The sequence below is a fragment of the Panicum hallii genome, chromosome 2, assembly GCF_002211085.1.
Source record: "Panicum hallii strain FIL2 chromosome 2, PHallii_v3.1, whole genome shotgun sequence".
NCBI lineage: Eukaryota > Viridiplantae > Streptophyta > Magnoliopsida > Poales > Poaceae > Panicum > Panicum hallii.
Genome location: NC_038043.1, coordinates 46,136,266 through 46,158,155, shown reverse-complemented (window position 1 = coordinate 46,158,155; position 21,890 = coordinate 46,136,266). Strand labels below are relative to the sequence as shown.

Below are 21,890 nucleotides of genomic sequence, written 5' to 3'. Positions count from 1 at the left end.
ATTAATCAGAGCAGTTGGCGCGATGTGATCACTGCACCCCATCCGGCGGGGATTTAAGGGGTAATTGAGCCGGGTGGAGGGCAGAGGCGGCAGCGGATCGATCGACGACATGGATCGACCCCCAGCTCGGTCCTAACCCTAGCCGACGTGTCCGGGGGCGCGGGCGGGCCCACCGCCCCCAACCAAAAGAAGGTCGCGTGATCAATCGAGCATTCATGGCTCAGCTCAGCTCAGCTCAGCCCGCCGCCGGCCAGATCTTCACCCTGCGATCGCGATGCGCATGCGCTTCATCTCTCTTCTCCGATCCTTCCGGCGTCTATCTAGTCTGCAGAAACTTGGCGCAACATTCAGCTCAAAAGCTCATCCACCATCTAGATAGCCACGTGTTTGACGGGAGCGTGGCAGCCGGCGGCCAGAGCTGCTGGTTCCGCGCAGCCGTCCAGCCCCGCCGCCGGCGAGCACCTATCCTAATGCAGTGCTCCTAATTTCTTCTCGGGTATTAATGTCGCCTCGACCAAGCATGGATAGATTAAACATGCATGTACTCCTAGTATGATCTTTTGGTTCGTTCCTGAGGAAAATTTTATTCGAGACGTATCATATGCATGCATGTGGCAACGCAAGCTTGGGGGTAGAGGATCCGAGGCCGACAGAGCGGGTTCAAGGTATAAGCAATAACTCCCCAGCAGTGCGGGCATTGAATGGGAAATAGTGGCCAGAGAACAAGGCGTGGTGGTGTGATGCGGACAACAGTGATGTGGTTGGCCTTGGCCTGCCTGCCTGGCTGGCTGCCTTCGCACGGAAGGACGACGACGCAGCGACGCAATGCATTTAATTGCGGACACATGGAGAAGAGGCGCTGTCCCGTCGTCGGGCCACAGGCCCGGCCGATCGGTCCCATCCGCCACCTCCAACCTAGAGGACAGGGCGCCGCTCTGTCTCTCTCACGCGCGCGCGCGTCGCAGTCCAGGCGTCCAGCCACGTTCCCTCCCAGGCGCCCCGGCACCAGTGGCGAGGTAGCATGCTGGTGCGAAGCGGTTGCTCATGTGAATTGAATCGATTTGCACGGCTGCTTTGCCTGATTGGGTTATTGGGTTTCTCCGAGTGGGTAGGATATGTGCTCTCTCCGATTTGAGATGCGGGTGCAAAGTATTAAAAAGGGCAAAAAGCATGGCGAGGGTGCTAAACCAGTGCCGAGGCATAAAATTACAGGAGCCAAAATTATTACTACTGATTATTCGGAAAAAAAATATTACTACTGCTACTACGGTCCAAAATCGACACCGTTTCAGCAAGGAGCAAGGTTTGGCCTCTGAATGGCGGCAGGTGACCATTCAGATTCTCAAACTTGCTAATCGTATCACGTGAAGTTTAAATCATCATTTTTAAATTATAAGTGGAAGTGTTCAACTTATGTGGAGCTTACATGCGGGTCCAAATTTTATTTTGAAATTTTCTGCTCAACTCATATATTTTCTATTTTTTCCAAAATATTGTTTCAAAACTTTATGCTGAATAATTTCTTTTCCAATATTTCCTCCAAAATTTATCCTTTTTATTTTCTATTTCTTTTACAAATCTTACCATATGAGTTTCTTGTTTTACAATTATTTTTATAGATCATTTGTATTTAAATATATTTGTACAAGTAAATTGGTATGAATTTTTTATATGTATATAATTTTTTATTTAAACAAGTTACATAACTTTCGATTTAGCTTAAACAACTATAATTTTGGACCTCCCATGATATGATTAGCAAGTTTAAGAATCTGATGGGTATTTTGAAAGTTTAGGGTTCGAGATGACACCTCGAGCTAAGTTCGAGAACTGGCGGTGCATTTTACTCACTAGAAAGCATTAGCATTAGAGCAGCTAGTTCTAAACCTGGCTACTAGCTTATTAGCGAGGTAGACGTACGAATAAACCTTCGTCGTGGGAACTGGTCTTGCTCTCGGCCACATGTCGGAAACCATAAGATTTGCAGGCAGGACACGGAGAAGGTAGCTGTAGCCGCCCCCATCGCAGTCATGCGAGTCGTCCTTCTTCCACGAGCATTCCGTTTGCAGTAGCACCGGGAGTCTCTGGTGGTACTAGTACACTGCAGATAGATAGATGGATGCCCGTGCAGGCCGGAGCGCTCTTCTTTATTTCCTTTCCTCGGAAGGTGAAGGGTCAAACGGGCGGCAAAAAGTTGACCAGAACATCTCACTCCCACGGTCCCACCAGATTCAACGGCCGGAGGTCCATGACGGCTTAAGTAGCAGATCAGAAGAATGAGTTCAGAAGTACGCGATCATCAGGTTCTTCTTCAACACGATAGAGAAAGAAAAGGGCGTTCCCATCCGGATTGAGGCCGTACGTGGCGACGGCATCCGCGGCAGGACAGCATGCTCTATCTTGTGTTGTGCTAGCTCCTCCTCGATCGATCGCAGTCTCTACTACTACAATACTACACTCGACGTATTATTTGCCCACCATCGTGGTCAGGCATCGTCCCACCCGGCCTTTTCCTCCGCCTCAGCTCATCCATCGTCCCGCGCTCCCCCTCCTATTCCCGTTCGAAGTCGGAGTAGGTGCGTGCATGTCCAAGACGCGCCATCAATACGAGTCCCCATCATCGATCGAGCCCCCGAGCGAGCACGCCGGCCGCGGCGAGGATCGTCGGAGGCCGTGCGCATGTACACAGCTGCTATAGCTTCCATCGCCCCGCATGCATGCATGGCCCGCCCCCACTGTACGCGCGCGTCGATCAGATCAATGACGCATGGGCTGTCAGTGTACTAGTCGGCAGACAAAAGGAACAAAACCCACGTACGCCTGTGGGCGTAGCTGCAGCCGCTCGATCCATTCGCCGCCGGCCGGTTGATGGATGAGGACAGATGACCCCCCACACGCGCGCATCAACCAGCAATTATGCCGTGCACGCCTTCCTTGTCCCGTACGTCCATGGCGAATGGCCCCGGCCGGACCCTCCACCCAACAAGTGCTGTATTGTAACATCCTAATTTCGCAAAGTACAAAAGTAATTTGGACGGCATGGTAGGTTAAAGGGTTGCATGATTCTTGATAAGCAATTTTCTTAAAAAAATATATAAAATGAATGTAAGGGAAAATATATGTCATGCGCATTCATGCTCTTTGCATTGTTTCTTTGGTTGCAGTTCATTTGGATTTAAGTTTGAATTCAATTCCTTGTTTCAAATTCAAAAGCATTTGCTCTTTCTCTTTTTCCCCCTCTTTTCTCCCCTTTGGGCCCAGCCCAGCCCGGCTGGCCACCCCCCTCCCTCTCCTTTCTTTCCTCTGCAGCCCGGCCCACAGTCCCCCTCTCCTTCTCTCTCTCTCCCCTCGCGCAATCCGGCCTTTTTCCTTTTCTCTCTTCTCTCCGCTCGGTTCGGTCCACCCCGCGCGGCCCAAGGCCCGCGCTTCCCCCCTCCTTCCTTTCCCCGCGCGCTCCCTCTCTTCTCTGGGCCGCAGCTCGCCCGACGGCCCAGCCCCGCGCGCGCACCCCGTTCTCTCCCTTCTCTCCCTCTCTCTGGCGCTGACAGGCGGGGCCCGCCTGTCAGGCCCTTCCCCTGCCCCGCGCCCGAGCCGGACCCGAGCTCGAGTCCGAGCTCGGTCCGCCCCTCCGCGCCGTCCCCGCCTCGGGCCCGCACGCCCAGGCGCCCCTCGGCCGCCCTATAAAAGCCGCCGCACCCCTGCGCCTTGTCCCCCAAGCCGCAGCCGCCCTACGCCCTACCCTAGCCGCCGCATCCGCCGCCGCCGTCCTCGCCTCGGGCCGCCGTCGTCTCGCCGGTCCGCCGCCGCTTCCCGGCAATCAAGTGCCCCCGGAGCACCGCAAGGTGGTGAGGGTGCACGGTCGCCCGCCTTTTCCCTCTCCCCCGCTTCTCCCGTGGTCGCTCGACGCGCACCGAGCCGCCGCCGCCGCTCCTCGCCGCCGGCCGCCGTCTACGGCCGCCGCCTCCCCATCTCTTCACCCTAATCAAGTTCCCCGCGTCGCCCTCTTTCTCCCCGTCTAAACCCGGGCCAAAACCGAGCCGGTAACGCGAAATCGCGTGTTTCCGGCGAAGCGCCGCCGTCCTCGCCTCGCCGCCGGCGTCCCGCCGCCGCACCCGCGCCACCCCGCGTCGCCCCGAGCCGGCCGGCCGTTGGATCTAAATCCAACGGCCCAGAACAGATCTAGCCGCGAGTCAAAACAGATCGCGTACCGGTCAACCGTGCCGTTTTGCAAAATAGCCCTTTGAGTTTTCCGAAATCAACCCGCGCTCCGTCTCAGTTCAAAACTATTTGCGTTATAGTCCTGATTCTTCCGTTTAGACCCCTGAGGATTTTCAAAATCGAACCCGCCGTCCAATACCCCTCAGTTTTGCGTGCTAGCCCCTCTGTCTAGGGTTTATTTGCGATCTAGCCCCTGGTTTCTCTGTTTTAGGTCCTTTTAGATCTAAATCTTCACAGATAAGCCCCTGGAACCCCGTTTTAGCCCTAACTTCTCCGTTTTAACTCTGATTTCATCGATTCTTGCGCTCACGCGATCCTTACGACTTGTACAACGTTTTTAAAATATTATTTTGTTCTGTTTTCATTGATTGGTGTACTGTTCTTATTTTATTTCATTTGCTTGTTTGTATGTGCTCGTGTGCGACGTTAGACGGTGCGCAGTTCGAGGATCCGTAGGGACAAGACTTTGAAGAATTTCCTGAGCAGCAGCAGTTTGCTAACGAAGGCAAGTGGCCCTTGATCATGCTTTCAGTCCTATTAATGTCACAATTACACCTTTACTTTTATGCATGCATGTGTCTAGAATATGATGGAACCCAATTAAGGATATGACTAGATTTTATTGAACTTCCTTGTTTAAACCTGGGTTGTTTTATTTATGTTATAGCTACGCTAGTTGCTTAATGATAGTTTTTGGATGTTTGGAAATCATGTTGCTTCCTATATCTCTCATGTCCTTTGGAATATTGTTATGGCAATCAAACAAGCTTATTGAATGAATTGGAACATGGAGAACCACCCAGGAAAACAGTACAACCACAGTACTATATGGCTCTGGTCTTGGCTAATTAATTAGAAACCTTAGCTTGTGATGATCTTACCGAAAGGGCAAGAGGGGTTGCATTGACGGGGTATAGCTCGGTCCTTTGAGGCACATAGCTATGTGAACCTTGGCTAAGGTATTTTCCTCAATAGGGAGGGTTATGACCGCTTTGACTTGAAACCTTAGCGGATTATCATGAGTTAGGGAATCTTTGTAAAGGCCTCGTAGTGAATCCCTGCCACTCACCTCGGAAGTGTTTAAGGGCCTTGCAAACCCGGGCATAAAGGGAAACACGAGCTGTGGGTAAAGTGTACAACCTCTGCAGAGTGAAAACTGATATATCAGCCGTGCTCACGGTTAAGAGCGGCTTGGACCCTCACATGATAATTGAACTTGAAGATGATTTAAGCTGTTGTTCTTTATGGTTGATGTTGTTTATTTAATCAGTTTTTTTTATAAGGGTTGGTATAAACTTAAACCTAGTTAATGCTTGCTAAATAAAATTTGACCAACTAAAATGCTTATCGCAGTCAAACCATGTCAGCTTATCCTTGAATTGGCCTTGCATGTCATATAATTTACTCCACTTGCTGAGTACCAACCATAAGTGTACTCACGCTTGCTTTATTAAAACCAATGCTGCTCAGAACAAGACAACTTTCCGGAGTTTTCCGAAGATATTGGAGATTTCTAGGCGTGTGTCTTCCAGTCAACTGCCTGTGAAGTTGAAGTCCGCTGCTATTTATCGACGTTTATCTATTCGATTAAGGTTAAGACTGTCGGTCATGTAATAAAGTACTATTATACTCTTACTCGTTAATGCAATGTTCGGATATTCGCTTGTGACGTCTACTGTATGTGCGGAATTTGATCCTGGCGCACATATGGGATGCATTCGGTTACCTTTACTAAACCGGGTGTGACATGTATGTGCCGCGTACGTACTGCGAGCCCGGCCGTAAGAAGAAGAATAACTACCAAGAATTCTTGGAGTTATTCCCTGGGGACTCTAGACTCAAAATCTCGTGCAAAAGAGCGTGGAGGTTCGAGACTCCACAGGGCCACCGCGGCACGCACGTATGCGTGCGCTTCACGAGACGAGCGATCCAGCACGGACCGGTCGGTTTCGCTTTATCAGGTGCGGCTGGCTGGCCTGCCTGAACCGTACCGAAGCCACGCACAGCGTGCCAGTGCTGGCGACGGCAGCGGATGGCCATCCTTCACGCACGCGGGCTAGCTAGCTCTCGGCCGCCGGCCGGGAACACCGCCGGGCTGTGCAGGGACGACGCCCGGAACGGAGAGCTCCGCGCCGCGCCGCGCCGCCCGCGCGGCCGGCGGTGGGGCGGGGAGCCGGGACTACTACCGTGCGGGCCGGTTCCCTTCCGTGCTGTTCGGTACAGGAAAAGTCAATCAGTCCCATGCAGCGTCCGGTCCAGGAGACTGTAGGGTAGACGGCAGCACGGTACTCCAGCAGAGCACACGCACACATTCCCCAGCAATACGGAACGGGAAACTGCAAGAGTGGAAACGGCCCAGAGGCCCAATATTATGCTACAAAATCTTGCACAGGCTGGATGGGCCTAATGGCTACTGTCAAACGGTTGATGGGTTGGACTTCCTCCGGAGAGCACCGAGCCGCCTACCTGGGCCTTTCTCTTCGGGTCCCTTCATCCTGTTTACCTTTTTTTGAGAGAGAAATCCTGTTTACCGAGTACGCGCCTGCTCTATCCACACATCACACTCCAATCTCAGTCAGCTACTATGTTTTGACGTACGGATCGGATAAGATTAGTCTGATCGGATAAGCTCCATGCCATTTCTGGCATCGGTAGGCTGACACGGAAAGGTTCCAATTTTTTAACGGGAAATAAAGGTTCCAATTGAAAAAGGTATCCTCGGATCATCCTGCGATTTCCCAACGATCCTTTAATTTATTTATTCTTTTGATTTAGAGATTAGATGGCAATCGTTAGGTTCGGGAGGCATCACCTCTATCATTCCTTTGTGACATGGGGTCCCAGTTATTCTCCACATGGTTTCAAAAACAAAATGCAATCTTCCCAGGATCAAAGGACAAAAGGGTTCTACGTGATACAAATCCCATAGGTGCATTGATGCATTCACTGCAAACATCTATCCTAACTCTTTTCTTTTGAAAAGATAAATATCTGTCCTAACTCGTGGACAATGAACAACGAATACGAGCCCGTCTTCATGGGGCAACGCATGCCGTAACGGCACTGATGCACTGTACAGCTTGGGGAGGCTACTAAGACCGACTGTCCTCGTCCTGAAAACGTTCCAAAACATCTGATTGCATCCTGTGCAAATTCCTACAGCTTCTAAGCCATGCCAAAAACCAGAGAACCTGCACCACACCAAGAGACACGAAGGAGTGAGTTCATACATAATCTGATGTTATACCGTCTGAAACCATCATCGTGCAATGCGCGAGAGTTCCGATGATTACCCAGTGTTGGCAGAAGGATCGTCAGAGCCGCGACGCCGACGACTTTCAGCGGCATCCCGGTGACCACCATGTCCTTGATGGTGATGTACCCGGTGCCGAAGCCGACGACGTTCCCGGGCGACCCGGTGGGCAGCAGGAACGACAGCTGCGCGCCGATCGCGCCGGGGACCATGAGCAGCAGCGGGTGCACGCCGATGGACTTGCCCAGCTCGGCCAGCAGCGGCAGCACCAGCGTGGTGGTGGCGTCGTCCGATGTGAACTCGGTGATGAGGCCGCTGAAGAGGCAGGCCACGGGCGCGATGGCCAGCGCCGGCGCGCCGCGCAGGAAGCCGAGGCCCTGGGAGAGGATGTCGGTCAGGCCGCTCGCCTTGAACCCGTCGGCGATGGCGAAGCCCGCGCCGAGGAGCAGGATGATGTTCCACTGCAGCTTCCGGCACTTGCCCCAGTCCATGAGCTTCTCGCCGTCGTTCTTGCCGCTCGGGATGATGAACAGCAGTGTAGCCATCATGATCTGCTCACATGCATTGTTTTGCCAGTTGCTGCCTGGTGAGCTCACCCTGCAAACTGCTTCTGAAAAAAAAATCAAAAGGAGTGGGTCTTTTGTGCTACTTACAGTTACCGTTCCATCCCCAACTTTGCCGTCGAATAAGACTGCCCACCCAGGGATGCCGTCCGTCAGACTCCTGGTCATCCATAGAACAATGAGACCCTGCAAGAATCAACCATTGATCCTTTGAGTTCTCTTGCAGAAACCAATATTAGATTTACAGGTTCAGAAAGAAATTGGCCACAACAGAATGGGGACAGAAACGTTAAACACGGCTTACCCCAAACACCGCCAAAACCATCTTCTCTGCAAATGCCATCGGACCTGTCATAAATCAATCAACATGCAGACCCCGTCAGAAAATCTGAAGGCAATCATCAGTAGTACAATAATGCTTCTGTAACTGTCAACGAAATACTCAAAAGTAAAACGTGTCTAATTTCAGAATATTCTAGCCTTCACTGGAAAATTGGCTGGCAAATACGGAGTACTATTAGGAGCGCTGACCATTGGGCATTGACCAGATCGTTAATGAACATGCTAGCCATTGAGGAAGCCAACACCAACACCTACCCAGCAAGCTGAGCTCCCTTCTGAGGTGGCTCCTGTCGAGGTAGGCGGAGAGCGCCCTCCCGGTGTTCTTGGAGCAGTACATGAGGCAGAGCGCGGCCCAGAGCGCCACGAACAGGACCAGTGAGATGGGCAGCCCGAAGGACATCCATGAGCTGAAGGTGATGGGGTGCTGCTCGGGGAAGTAGGTCGACCACATCCCCACCAGGATGATGTTCACGCCCGTGCCGGTCAGCGTGGCCATCCCGCCGATCGCCGACGCGTACACGACGCCGAGCACCACCGCCTTGGAGAACCGCTGGACCTCGCGGACATCCGAGCCGGAGCCACCCTCCAGCTCGTCGCGCGGGAGCCGCTGCAGGATCCCCGTCGCCACCGGCATCATCATGACGGTGCACGGCGTGTTGTGGATCCACATGCTGATGAACATGGTCGTGCCGCAGATGCCCAGCAGCAGCAGGTGCGGCTTCACCGGGTCCCCGCAGAACAGCGCCGTGATCTGCTTTGTCGGAACGAAACAGAGTTAGTTTCTTTTTTTTTTGTTGGTCTGGATGCAGAGAGAGTTGCAGGCATGGTGATAATCGGCGAAGGCGGCGTACGTTGAGGGCGAGGCGGCGGTGGATGCTGTAGTGCTCGATGGCGAGCGCGAGGATGAAGCTGCCGAGGACGAGGGAGATGACGTCGTCCATGTAGGCCTTGGCGACGGCATCGGAGGAGGAGATGCCGAACGCGGGGAAGAGGAACAGCGGCGCCATGGACGCGACGGCGAGCGGCACGGCGTCCGTGATCCACCACAGGAACACCCAGGCGAGGACGCCGAGCATGTTTCGCGCCGCGGGGTGGCCGCCGAGGTCCACCAGCGCGCAGATCAGCGCGCACGCCGCCGGCCCCGACGCGGCGGCCAGGTACTTGCTGGCGAGCACCGCCCTGAGCCCCGAGCAGGACCGGCCCCTCGTCGGCCTGTCCTCGTGCACCGGCAGCAGCGCCCTCGTGACGTCCTCCGACGAGCTCTCCCAGCAGGCGCGCCGCGGATCCATGGTCCAACCGTCCAAGGAATGCAGCAGACAAAATCGAGCCTGTGCTTGAGGTGTGGCGCCCGGAAAGTTTGTCTGGTTTTATAGGCTGGGGAACACAAAGAAAACAGAAAACGTGTTACGGCTGTGAGCTCATCCGGCCATTTACACGTAGGCCAATTGGCTACAAATTTTTTTAGAAAAAGAACAATGATTCGAGTCGTTGAGTGAGAGAGATGGTCTAGGAAGAACGTGCTCCACGACGTGCCACGTCAGATAATGCTTAGCTGGGGGAGGCTTATTCAAAAGCTGGTACTGGTAGCAGCAGTTTTCCTCTGGCTCCCACGCTGCCACCAACCTGACTATAGCACCGTGGCGCCGATTTGGCGTCCAGATAAGCGCGGCCCCACATGAGAACCGGATAAGACTCCTGCCGTCGACGCCGACGTGTCCGGCGGCCACTCGCCTCCGCCCCGCTCGCTCGCGCGCCTGCGTCCTCAGCCCCTGACGGGCCGAAGAGCTGCCGCCTGGCCACCACCGGGAAGCTGTCATGTCGACATTCCCTGGACTTTTCCCCGCATCCTGCCGGTATCTCCACGCACGCCAGATATTCTGGACGTTGAGGTTTGAAGGGCCCGCCTGGGACGGCGAACGGCGGCCGCACCGGCCCGCCGGACGCCTCGCGGCCAATACCAATCTGGATCCGGCTCCGGCGGGCGGTCGGGCGACCGGCGGAGAAGGTCGGTTTGCTTTGGTAGTTGAGGCTCGCCGATGCGGCGCAGCGACGGCGGCTGGTGGGGCGCCTCGGCCGCGGTGCCTCCTCCCCTTGGGAGATGCAGCCGGCGTTTTGACGCGGTCCATGACGCCGCGCCTCCGGCCTGACCCGAGGCGAACAGGTGAATCTACGAAGTCCGAACTGCTCCCGGCCTCAACGCAAAGCCCTTTTCTCTGACCGACCGGTGTGGCAACGACCTCGTCGCTGCACCTTTGTTTGGTCGAAACGAAACCGTCCTGCCGTGTTCCTGGACGCTACGATCCTCGGTCGTTGGCAGGAAGCCTCGCGCAGTCCTGGGTCTCTTCGATCATCTCTTTGGGACGCCTATGTGTGCACTTGAGATGGTAATACTTCCTATTTGTGCACGCGTGCGTTGCGTAATGGCTCACGCGTGCTGAAGCGGAAATATCAAATGCCAAGTCTGATCCGTATCGGCAGTGTCGTGGTCGTATACTCGTATGATTGCCCCAATGCAAGACGTTACTAGCCTATTAAGCTGGCAATCCACGCACGGCAGATGCATCCCACACCGCAACAAGTTGCTGAGTCGACCCACGAGGCCCCGCCTCACGGGGCTCCCTATGCATCTCGTGGAAGATAAATAATTTATCCATCTTTAAAATTTATTTTGATCGAATTATCTTGTGCAGATAAATTAAACTGCTGCAAACAAGTTTAACATTTTGATGGGATTAACTCAACATTTTCTTTAAACAGGTTCAGCATTTGACTTTCAAAATATTAAAACCGTAAAGACGAAATGTTAAAATTGAAAGCACGAAATGCTGAAAACACTAAAATTGAAATGTTGAACAGGGCGCTTCTTCTCCGGCAAGCTGGGCGCGCGGCGGCACGAGGCAAGCGGCAGCGTGCGGGGCGGCGGCGGCGGGCGGCCGCGCGGAGGCGGCGGCAGCGCGGCGCGGTGGGCAGGCGGCGGCGGAAAGAGAGAGAAAGGTTAGGTAGAGAGGAAGCTAGGGTTTAGATGTGGAACTCTTGTCTCTCGCCACAAGCCCACAAGCTTAGGCTGAGGAGCAGGCACGTCCGCGTTCCACGGGGCGGCCGCGGGGGGCCTGTCACGTAGCGGCCGCGGGCGCAGGCCTTCTGCCGCGGGGCGCTCTGGTCTCCGCAGGAATCAAAACATCGACACGAACGTTCCATGCGTCGCAACTCGTGCGCTCGTAGATTCTTCTGCCGGAATTTCGTGCAAGCTACACACGACAGGTGGACTGACCCCTTTCTTCTCTCTCCGCTGAAACCCGAAGATGCGTTGCATGGTAGGGTAGGACCCTAGGGCAGCCCCGCACGAATGTCTGCACAGCGAGAAACACAAAACAATCTGGTGGACGTTGCGCGCCGAGGGCGACGCACGTGACAGCTCGACGCGACGGGGCGTGCGTCCCGGTTGGTTGCCGTCGACGTCGGCCGGTGCAATCATTCCAGGCGACGGGAGGGGAGGCCATCGATGCGGCCAGCCCCGGTCTCCACCGCGACAGCGAAGACGGGCGAGCAAGTTGGCGGCCGCTAGGAGTCGAAACAATCTGCTGCGACGTGTGCCGCGCACGGCAGCTGCTCGCGGGGTCGCCGTGGATGATCACCGGTTGGCCGCCACGCGGCCCCACGCCGGCCGCGGCGAAGCGCGGGCGCCCGCCACGGGCGTGCGTGGCTGGCGTTTTTACCCTTCGATTTTCTGAAGAACCGAAAGATTTGGGTCGGGCTAGGCGCTGGCGGAGTCAAGTCTGTTGCGTATGCAAAAAAGAAAAAAAAAACAGAGAGGCCGGTGCGCTGGGCTTAATTTTTTTTGGCCTTTTGGTGAAGGTTTCTCGCTCCTGGATTCCATGCAAGCGGGTCCGTCCACGAGCCTGTGAATAGTTTGTGTTTTTTTACAGTTTTCTGTGAAACCCGCAAAAGATGATCAATTTTGTGAATTCGTGGACGACCCATGCTTGCATCCAGCTCATTCCACCCTATATGCCAGTCACCTTTGTATGTTGACTTGGGGAATGGATAAAAGATAACTCTGCTGCTGACTGTTATGTAGGATGAGCTTCTTAGCCTCATGCCGTTTCCGGAATCGGCAAGCTGACATGGCGAAGTTCCCGTTGAAAAAGGAATCGTCTGGTGAGCGCTACGAGGCCTGAGGGCCTCGAACAACAGGACAGCACAAAATGCATCTACAGTAAGTAACGTTAAACAATCTGGTGGACGGTGGGCGCCGAGGGCTGCCGGCCTACGTGGCGGCGCGCAACGACGGGACGTCCTGGTTCGTTGCCGTCGACGTCGGACGGTGTACAATCATTCAGGCGGCGAGAGGGGCTCCCGATGCAGCCTGCCCCCAGGGCTCCACCGTGACAGCGAGACGCCGAGACGGTGGGCAGGTTGGCTACGAGGTCTAGGAATCTTCTGCGACCTGCGGTGGCGCGCACGGCAGCTGCTCGCGGCCGCCGTGTGTCCTTCGGTTCGCCGCCACGCGCCGCGCGGGCCGCGGCGAAGCGCCGCCGCGCGCTTAGGCGGGGCGTACTGAGGAACGCCGGCAATCGTGCCGTGCAATTTGTATCTTCTGGGCAACTGCACTATTTGGGCCGTGCCGACGGTGTTGTTGGAAGTTTTTCTAAAAAGAGGATTAAAAAAAAAATCGAAAAAGGGGTGCCAGTTGGAGAAATTTAGAGAAATGGGTGCCTCCCGCCCGCTGAACGGGCGGAAAGGAGCCTCCCGCCCAACCATAGGGCGGGAGGCTCAAAAAAAATTTCCAGAGACCTCTTCGCGAATAAGAAAACATTTTTTATTCGCGAAGAGGTCCCTGAAGCAGGCCTCCCGTCCGGCCAGTAGGCGGGTGGCCTCCCGCCCGGCCACTGGGCGGGATGCTCCTGGTCCATTTTTGTTATATTTTTTCTTAGATTTTTTGTTTCAGAAACTATTTGAAATTCAGAGTTTTTTCAAATATAAGATTTATTTGCCATACTCTTATGTATGCATATAAAATTTTAATTCAATTTTACGAAGAAGATTACGGTATCTAAAAGTCGTACGAAGATAGTTAAACGATAACGTTTGCAACGTAGAATCTAAATATTACAATAGTACAATACATGAAGCCATTAAAAATAAAATAATATGATAATGAACATTACAAATATTACAAATACATGAATCCAAATATTGTGTCTTCAGTCAATGCGGCAAATATTACAAATACGTATCCAGATCTGATAGAATCTCAACGCAGCAAATATTACATATGAGCAAACAACGTTTAAATAAAATTACAACTAAATGATCTCTGATGATGTACTAGCACTCGATCGGCGACGTCTCCCACTTCTTGATGCAACCGGAGGTCTTCCATCTGTAGCATCACCTGTAGAGCCAGCTTCAGCACAACTGGGGCCAGCATCATTGGTTGGACAACGTTTATACGTGTGTCCTATCTGATTACATGCACTGCAGCGTTGTATCCTCGGACGGAGCTCTGACTCATCCATATCATTAAGAATACGCCGTGACTGACAGCGCCCTCTCTTAACCCGTGATGATCTTGGGTCTGAAATATATATAACAGGATTCGCTGTCTCAGTGAACGATCCAACCAAACGGAACCCACAGATCTCATACTGCCAGGTGCTAGCAATTGTCTCCTTTGTGAAGTAATGTGAAACATATATATCGACAGGATGTCCAATATCCGCACAAGCAGCCATTACATGAGAACAAGGTAAGTGCAGCAACTTGGGACTCATGCATGAGCAACAACAAGTTCCATCAAACTTGAGAATGCACTCCTTTACAGGAGTTTGACGTCTCATGCCATGTCGCGCCCTGTCTTTAGGAGATACCTCAAACTTGAGCTCCTGTGTTCCACAATGCCGTACATGGTGTAGCCGGGCGCTTTCTGCCTTCTTAGTCATATATTCTGTTACCTTGAATCCAAAATTTCTGTCTGGATCTCGCATGAATACCTGATTTTTAGTGAACCGCTCCCGAAAGTAATCAGTACACCCGCGGACAATGAATTCAACAATTGCAACCAGTGGAAGCCCACGAACACCTTGCAGCACCTAATTGTAAACTTCGGCGAAGTTGGTGGTCATTATACCGTACCTTGCACCATCGGTATCATAAAGTAACGCCCACTTCTCCTTAGGTTCATTCTCAATCCATTCAGAAAATTTTTTCACCGCTGACCCAGACCTTCTGCGAGTACGTGCAGTATCTGTTGGCAAAGGGCACAAAGCCTCTACTTCATCGTGTGCAGTTATGTTTTTTGATGCGTCCTCGGCTCTTTTCTTCCCGGTCAGTTCATCAAGTTTCTGCCACTGCTTGTTAAATTTTTGCTGATTCGTTTCCTTGCATAGCCTCTTGAACATATCCATAAGGTGCTTGTTCTTGAATTGCCTGAAAAAGTTTGCACCGATATGCCTCATGCACCACCTCAGTCAGACATCTTCCCTATCCCGAACGACTGCAAGCTTAACCCGTTTCAGAAACCAGTACCAACTTTCTGTGTTTCCACTCTCAACAAAAGCAAAAGCAACAGGCAGCAATTGATTGTTTCCATCCACTCCAATAGCTGTCAGCATTTGCAATCTATACTTTCCTGTTGGAAAGGTCCCGTCGATGCACAGGATAGGCCGGCAGTGATGGAACGCGTTAATGCATGGACCCAAGCTGAAAAAGACCCGCTGCAATGTGTGGGGCGGACCTTCTCCTCTGTCTAGAGTTTTTAGGTCATAGTAGCTTTCATGATTTCTCTGACATAGGACGGCCAGCATTCGAGGAACATTATCATATGCAGCCTCGAACGTACCAAACCTCATCTCCAACACCTTTTGTTTTGCACTCCACGCCTTACTGTATGAGATGGTATACTTGTACTTTTCCTGAATGTACCTGATAATAGACTTTGGTTCATATGACAAGTTCTCTACTATCGTACCGTACATCTCATTTGCGATGTATTGCGACGTGAGGTTGCGATGGCTCTTCTGCACCCCAGGCAAATGACAAGTGTGCTGAGTGACAATGGAGCATTCCCAATAATCTTTCCATTTACCCTTGTAGGCATGCACCCGCCATGGACAGCCATCCTTCACACATAGCACATCGTACTTACGAGATTTGCACTTGACTGTCTTAAACTCTCGCATAAGAGAGAGAGACCAGCACTTAACAGCTTCCTTCACCTCTTCAATTGAGTGGTACCTTGTACCCTGAATAATTTCATTCTCCCTGCAATCCGAAGGCCAGCTACATCCGTCATCTAAGACAAGATGACTGAAGTCGCTGCTTACTCAATCTTGAGGCACATCATCGTCATCATCAGACGAATCGGCATTCATTGCTTCATCCAATTCACGTTCTTCGTCTTGCAGCTGTTCAACAATAAAGGGTATGTTCTCCCCCTCATCAGCCACGCATTGAGGTGCTGCGGTGCCACCTGCCTCAATGTTTGCCTCCTCAACTTCTTCATCAATATTTTCATCCCCCGGAGCAGCTTCAATGTTTATCAAAGGGTTTTGGTGCACACTGACAAGGAGTACAAGTGGCCACTGCCAATGACTTGCATTTTGCAGATAAGTTAACCAGTTCTCGTTGCTAGCAAGTGGCATAAGCTCCCAGATCAAAGCGTGAGTGGTACGATCTATGACGCATTGAACACTCACAGTGTGTGTCTCCTGATTAATCCTTAATCCCCTCATTAACCAGTTGCATAGGGATTCAAATGTCCTCTCGTGCGGTCTGGTAATTCCTCTGACCGCACAGTTGAATTCACTTAAATCTACCCCATTCGGCCTATAAATCACATTTCCTTCTCCGTAATATATACTGAAAATACCCTTCTCGGAAGACATATCTGTCAATCATTAATAAACTAGTTATACTACATATTAATACAGAACGAACGACGATCCTAAATTTCAGCGACTCTCAGATTATATTTTACAGATTCTAAACTATTCAGATTATAAATTATACTAAAACTATTCAAAACATAACTATTCTAAGAAATATTTCCTAAATTATAGTTATTTTCAAGTACTTATATGGCTAGAATGAGAATATATCTCAAAATCGACGTGTGGACAGGGCTTCGCCGCTTCCTCTTCTCTCTTCCTCTCCTCTCTTTCTCTTTTTTCTAATTTTTGCTGGATAAAATGGCATTTTTGGGGCAGGTTGCGGCTTATATAGCCTGTGGGGTGACCTCCCGCCCTACCAATGGGCGGGATGCCCCTCAGCACAACATCCTGCCCTTTGGTTGGGCGGGATGCCCTCCCAGGGACCTCTTCGCGAAGAAATTGTTTGCGAAGAGGCCCTCGGGGGACATCCCGCGGGCGGGATGTCCCGAGCCCAAAGCGTCCCGCCCGTTCAGCGGGCGGGAGGCACCCATTTCTCTAAATTTTCCCAACTGGCACCCCTTTTTCGAATTTTAGTTTTTTTAAATCTCTTTTTTGAAAAAAAGTCGGTGTTGTTGTGGAGTAGAGGAAGAGACAAAAAAGTCAGAGCGCATTGTTGGGCCGAAAGTTTTGGGCCGTCTGCGAAGATTTCTTGGTCCTGACTGATTACCGCTAACATTTTTGCGAACCGAACGAATTTGCTCATTCCACTCGCTAGACCAGCAATGCCACCGCAACGATATTCTCTGTATGGCAGTAAGCTCTTTCATGGGAAGTGGATAAGATTACTCTACTGCTGACTGTTATTCAGGATAATCTTCATGCCATTTCTGGAACGGGCAAGCTGACACGGAATGACGGAAAAGTTCCAATTGAAAAAGGCAAGGCTTGGATTGTCCTGCAGGCTGCGCCCCGTCTTGCTAATATTATAGAGGGAGCAACCGGTAGAAAGATCAAAGGTTGTAGCAGCTTCAAATTACAGAAGAGATAAGCTAAAAATGTCATCTGCACATATGAAACCATATGCGTACACATGTCTCCTCTAACTTTCTAAGTCGGAGCTGAAGCAAAGAATACATCCCCATACTCTTCATGAGGCACCGGCACTGGCATACTGTACAGACCGAACGTCCTACTTGTACAGACTATGGACAAGTAGACAACCTATGGCCTCCGGACTGAAATGTTCCAAAATGAACACATGAATTGAATTTTGCAGGAATTTTGTAGGAATCAGACCGACTCCCGCAGGATTTGGAGAAAAGACCTGCGTTCCAAAATAGGCCTAGCTGTGACAACTGTATGCTGTTCACGTTCCTACAAGGCTACAGCTCCTGAATCCATGCCAAAAACCAGAGAACCTGCATCATCACAAATGAAAAGAGTAAGTACACAACACAATGTTTGTACCGTCCGAGCCCATGATGGAGCAATGCAGGTGCCACCAGTTTTTATAATTACCTAACGTTGGCAGCAGTATCGTGAGAGCTGCGATGCCGGCGAGTTTCATCGGGATTCCGGTGAGCACCATGTCCTTGATGGTGATGTACCCGGTGCCGAACCCGACGACGTTCCCCGGCGTCGCGGTGGGCAGCAGGTACGACAGCTGCGAGCCGACGGTGCCGGGGACCATGAGCAGCAGCGGGTGCACGCCGATGGACTTGCCCAGCTCGGCCAGCAGCGGCAGCACCAGCGTGGCGGTCGCGTCGTCGGAGGTGAACTCGGTGATGAGGCCGCTGAAGAGGCAGACCGCAGGCGCGATGGCCAGTGCCGGCGCGCCCTTCAGGAAGCCCAGTCCCGAGGAGAGGATGTCGGTCAGGCCGCTCGACTTGAACCCGTCGGCGATGGCGAAACCCGCGCCGAGGAGCAGGATGATGTGCCACTGCAGCTTCCGGCACTTGCCCCAGTCCATGAGCTTCTCGCCGTCGCTCTTGCCGCTCGGGATGATGAACAGCAGCGTCGTCATCAGGATCTAGGTAAAATTGTTGCAAGTTGCTGTCGTGTGAGCTCAGACGGCAAAATTGACACTAGAAAATGGTCAGGAAGATTTGGAATTTTTTTTTTGTGCACTCACCGTGACTGTCCCATCCCCAACTTTGCCGTCGAAGAGGACCGCCCACCCTGGGATGTCGTCCGTCAGGCTCCTGGTCATCCATAGGACAATGAGAGCCTGCAAGAATTGGCCATAGATGATTTGAGATTCATGCTGTCTAAAACCTCAATTCGCACAGAAACCAAAACACAAACGCGACTTACCCCAAAGACGGCCAAAACCATCTTCTCTGCAAATGCCATCGGACCTGTCACATATCAACATGGGGATCCCATTAGAAAATCTAAAAGAAAATCGTCAGCACCAGACTTGTGCTTCAGTAACTGTCAGAAACAATTCAAGCCAAAACGTACCCATCAAGCTGAGCTCCCTCCTGAGGTGGCTCCTGTCGAGGTAAGCGGATAGCACCCTCCCCGTGTTCTTGGTGCAGTACATGAGGCAGAGCGTGGCCCAGAGCGCCACGAACAGGATGAGCGCCATGGGGAGCCCGAAGGACATCCATGAGCTGAAGGTGATGGGGCGCTGCTCCGGGAAGTAGGTGGACCACATCCCCACCAGAATGATGTTGGCGCCCGTGCCCGTCAGCGTCGCCATCCCGCCGATGGTGGACGCGTACGTGATGCCGAGCACCAGCGCCTTGGAGAAGCGCTGGAGCTCCCGGGCGTCGGCGCCGCCCTCCAGCTGGTCGCGCGGGAACCGCTGCAGGATCCCCGTCGCCACCTGGATCATCATCACGGTGCACGGCGTGTTGTGGATCCACATGCTGATGAACACGGTCGTGCCGCAGATGCCGAGCAGCAGCAGGTGCGGCTTCACCGGGTCGCCGCAGAACAGCGACGTGATCTGCGGGTCGGAACGAGCTACACGATGTTAGTTGCTGCTGTTTTCTTTTCCTCCATGGTTTTTGGAGAAATTCCTAGTTCGAAACGTTTGGTCCTGCGCGCGCGTACGTTTAGGGCGAGGCGGCGGTGGATGCTGTAGTGCTCGATGGCGAGCGCGAGGATGAAGCTGCCTAGGACGAGGGAGATGACGTCGTCCATGTAGGCCTTGGCGACGGCGTCGGAGGAGGAGATGCCGAACGCCGGGAAGAGGAACAGCGGCGCCATGGACGCGACGGCGAGCGGCACGGCGTCCGTGATCCACCACAGGAACACCCAGGCCAGGACGCCGAGCATGTTGCGCGCCGCGGGGTGGCCGCCGAGGTCCCCCAGGGCGCAGATGAGCGCGCACGCCGCCGGCCCCGACGCGACGGCCAGGTACCTGTTCGCGAGCACGGAGCAGCAGGACCGCCCCGCGAGCCGGTCCTCGTGCACGGGCAGCAGCGGCCGCGTGACGTCCTCCGACGAGCTCTCCCAGCAGGCGCGCCGCGGATCCATGGCGGAGGAAGGGGGGAAGAAAAAAATCGCAAGAAGAATACCGTGCCGTCCCTGCTCTGCTTTGCAGCCGTCACGTTCGATCGCTTCTTGAAGCGTAGGAGTACGAAAAGGCCTGGCCGCTTTTTATAGGCGCGGGAAGCCGGGAACGCAGGACTGTTACAAAATCGAAAAGTATTACGGGGTTGTGTGCCGCCATTTGCACGTAAGCAAAACAGCCAGAAAAAGAAGTTTCTAAAAAACGACTGGAAGGTCCAAGGGTCTGAGTGGAACGTTCAACCGTGGCGCGTCACGTCGACGTGTAGTGCAGCCATGCCGGACGATATCCATCCGGGCCAGGCTCCATTTGCATGATCCGTGAGCGGAATTTTTTTTTCACGTTCCTGGCTTCGAATTGTCGTCAGGACCAGGCCTAGCCGCTGCCACTTGGCGTCCAGATAAGCACGGCCCCCCGGCCTGAAAGCGGATAAGTCCCGCCGCCGACGCCGACGTGTCCGGCGGCCTCTCGCCTCCGCGCTCCGGCGGGGTCGCCTCGCTCGCGCAGCCCTTGGCGGGCCGAAGAGGTGGCTGCGGTTGGTGCACGGGGCGACCTGCCCCCGCGCGGCCTGCGTCACGACGACAAGAGTCCGGCCTTATCCGGACTGGTCGATCGACATTACCCGGGCCCCGACACGGACTTTTCAAATCTCCGACGAGAGCGGCGAGGGGCCGAGGGCGATCAGGCGAGCGGCGGCAGGATGGTGGCTCGGTCCGTGATGAATGCGCCGCAGCGACGGCCGCCCGGACGCAGCAGGCGGCGCCTCCCCGAGATGCAGCCGCCGCGCGGCGGTGGGGGCGTGTGGAGCGCGATTTGGACTTGGCGTGGTCCGTCCATGTGCGCGGCCGGACCCGAGGCGAGGCGATGTGGCAAGGCCCAGCTGCTGCATGGGCCATGCCCTTGACGGGGCGAGCTCCTCGTGTCGTGCCCATGTTTCCTGGTCGTAGCAGGCAGTCTCATGTTGCTTTGCGAGCGTGTTTTGCCCAGTTGTGTGGCTCAGGTATTCTTGTTGCACATGTCAGGCGGCGCCGAGAACCGTGTTGCGTGACGGCTCACGGGCACTGACTTGTTGGAAGTATCAAACGATCCGTATCGACAGCTCGTACACGTTACTACAGGCCTGACCTGGTCGTGACACTGACTCAGTGGCTGGTTCGAGCCAGCCACCACACCGTCGCATTGCTTGCCTACTGCGTGACGTCAAATCGAGCCGCCGTCCGACGTGTCGCTCTTCGGACTGGACGGGACGCCTCCAGCCGCGGCCGGGGCGATGCTTCGTGCTCCCGACGGCGGGACGCCTCCTTGTCGCTGCTCGCTTGCTGTCCCGCCTTCGCGCCACACATGTAGAATCAGGGAGTCGGGGGGTCGCCGTCGCTGGACGCTGGGGCACCAGCTGCCTCGCCACGTCACGTTGCGGCGGCGCTGGGCAGGTGCAGGGCATTCTGTCTGTCCAGCCGTCTGCCGTGGGAGGTTCGGATTTGGGATTTCTAAGGGAAAGATCGGTGAGAACGTTCCATCCGGTGTCACACGGTCACACTACGTTCCATCCGCGCCCATCAGCAGCTTCGACCGCCGCCCTAACATGTGAGCCGCGAATGCCACGTAGACCTAGTGGCTCGAAATATCTCCTTCCCTTTCTAGTTTACTGCAGCTTCCGCAGTCAATGACACGGTATTCAGCGCGGAAAGGTCCGCGACTTAGGTAGCGTTTAGTTGGGGAGTGAAGTAAGTACGTAAGATTCCATTTCTAATTTTAGGGATTGAATAGTTAGAATGATGGAATGGTTTCATGAACTCTCCATTAACCACAGTTATGTGAGGCCCGCTTGTCAGTCACCCAATCCTCTTCTCCCTCTCCATCTCTTCCCGGTTTCCACGGTCATGGCTCCTCTCCCCATGCGCCGCTGGCCTCCCTCCCTCGCGCCGCCCGGCCTTGCCCTCCACGCGCCGCCTGCACTCCGCCCCCGCGCCGCGAGCGCTCCCGCCGGAGCTCCGTCCCCAAGCCGCGCTAGCTCCCGCCAGCATCTGCGCCGAGCACGCCCCGGCCCGAGCTCCGCCCCTGCGACGCCGCTGCTCCGCCTCCGCGCTGAGATCCGCCTGGACCGCGCTCCGCCTCCGCGTCGT

At 53.8% G+C, this 21,890-nt stretch overlaps 2 protein-coding genes across 2 annotated transcripts; both read right to left on the bottom strand.

Moving 5' to 3' along the window:
* Positions 1-7,074: 7,074 nt before the first annotated feature.
* LOC112882429 (tonoplast dicarboxylate transporter-like) lies at positions 7,075-9,744 on the bottom strand. The gene is made up of 6 exons (XM_025947494.1): positions 9,228-9,744; positions 8,632-9,127; positions 8,339-8,382; positions 8,125-8,220; positions 7,512-8,022; positions 7,075-7,409 (listed from the first exon to the last, which is right to left on the bottom strand). The coding sequence occupies exons 1-6, from the start codon at positions 9,663-9,665 to the stop codon at positions 7,384-7,386; spliced, it is 1,611 nt and encodes a 536-aa protein (XP_025803279.1). The 5' UTR covers positions 9,666-9,744; the 3' UTR covers positions 7,075-7,383.
* Positions 9,745-17,089: 7,345 nt separating this feature from the next.
* On the bottom strand, positions 17,090-19,976 carry LOC112881699 (tonoplast dicarboxylate transporter-like). Its single transcript, XM_025946516.1, has 6 exons — positions 19,308-19,976; positions 18,711-19,200; positions 18,561-18,604; positions 18,379-18,474; positions 17,766-18,276; positions 17,090-17,665 (listed from the first exon to the last, which is right to left on the bottom strand). Exons 1-6 carry the CDS (start codon positions 19,731-19,733, stop codon positions 17,622-17,624), a joined length of 1,611 nt encoding a protein of 536 aa, XP_025802301.1. The 5' UTR covers positions 19,734-19,976; the 3' UTR covers positions 17,090-17,621.
* Between the last annotated feature and the right edge of the window lie 1,914 nt (positions 19,977-21,890).

Coding starts and splice junctions, on each gene's coding strand:
- LOC112882429 (XM_025947494.1), bottom strand. CDS start 9,665: ATGGATCCGCGGCGCGCCTGCTGGGAGAGCTCGTCGGAGGACGTCACG. Junction 9,128..9,227: donor ACCGCCGCCTCGCCCTCAAC/GTACGCCGCCTT, acceptor CCGACAAAGCAG/ATCACGGCGCTGTTCTGCGG. Junction 8,383..8,631: donor AAGGGAGCTCAGCTTGCTGG/GTAGGTGTTGGT, acceptor GATTTATGACAG/GTCCGATGGCATTTGCAGAG.
- LOC112881699 (XM_025946516.1), bottom strand. CDS start 19,733: ATGGATCCGCGGCGCGCCTGCTGGGAGAGCTCGTCGGAGGACGTCACG. Junction 18,475..18,560: donor TGGTTTTGGCCGTCTTTGGG/GTAAGTCGCGTT, acceptor CAATTCTTGCAG/GCTCTCATTGTCCTATGGAT. Junction 17,666..17,765: donor GATACTGCTGCCAACGTTAG/GTAATTATAAAA, acceptor GTGATGATGCAG/GTTCTCTGGTTTTTGGCATG.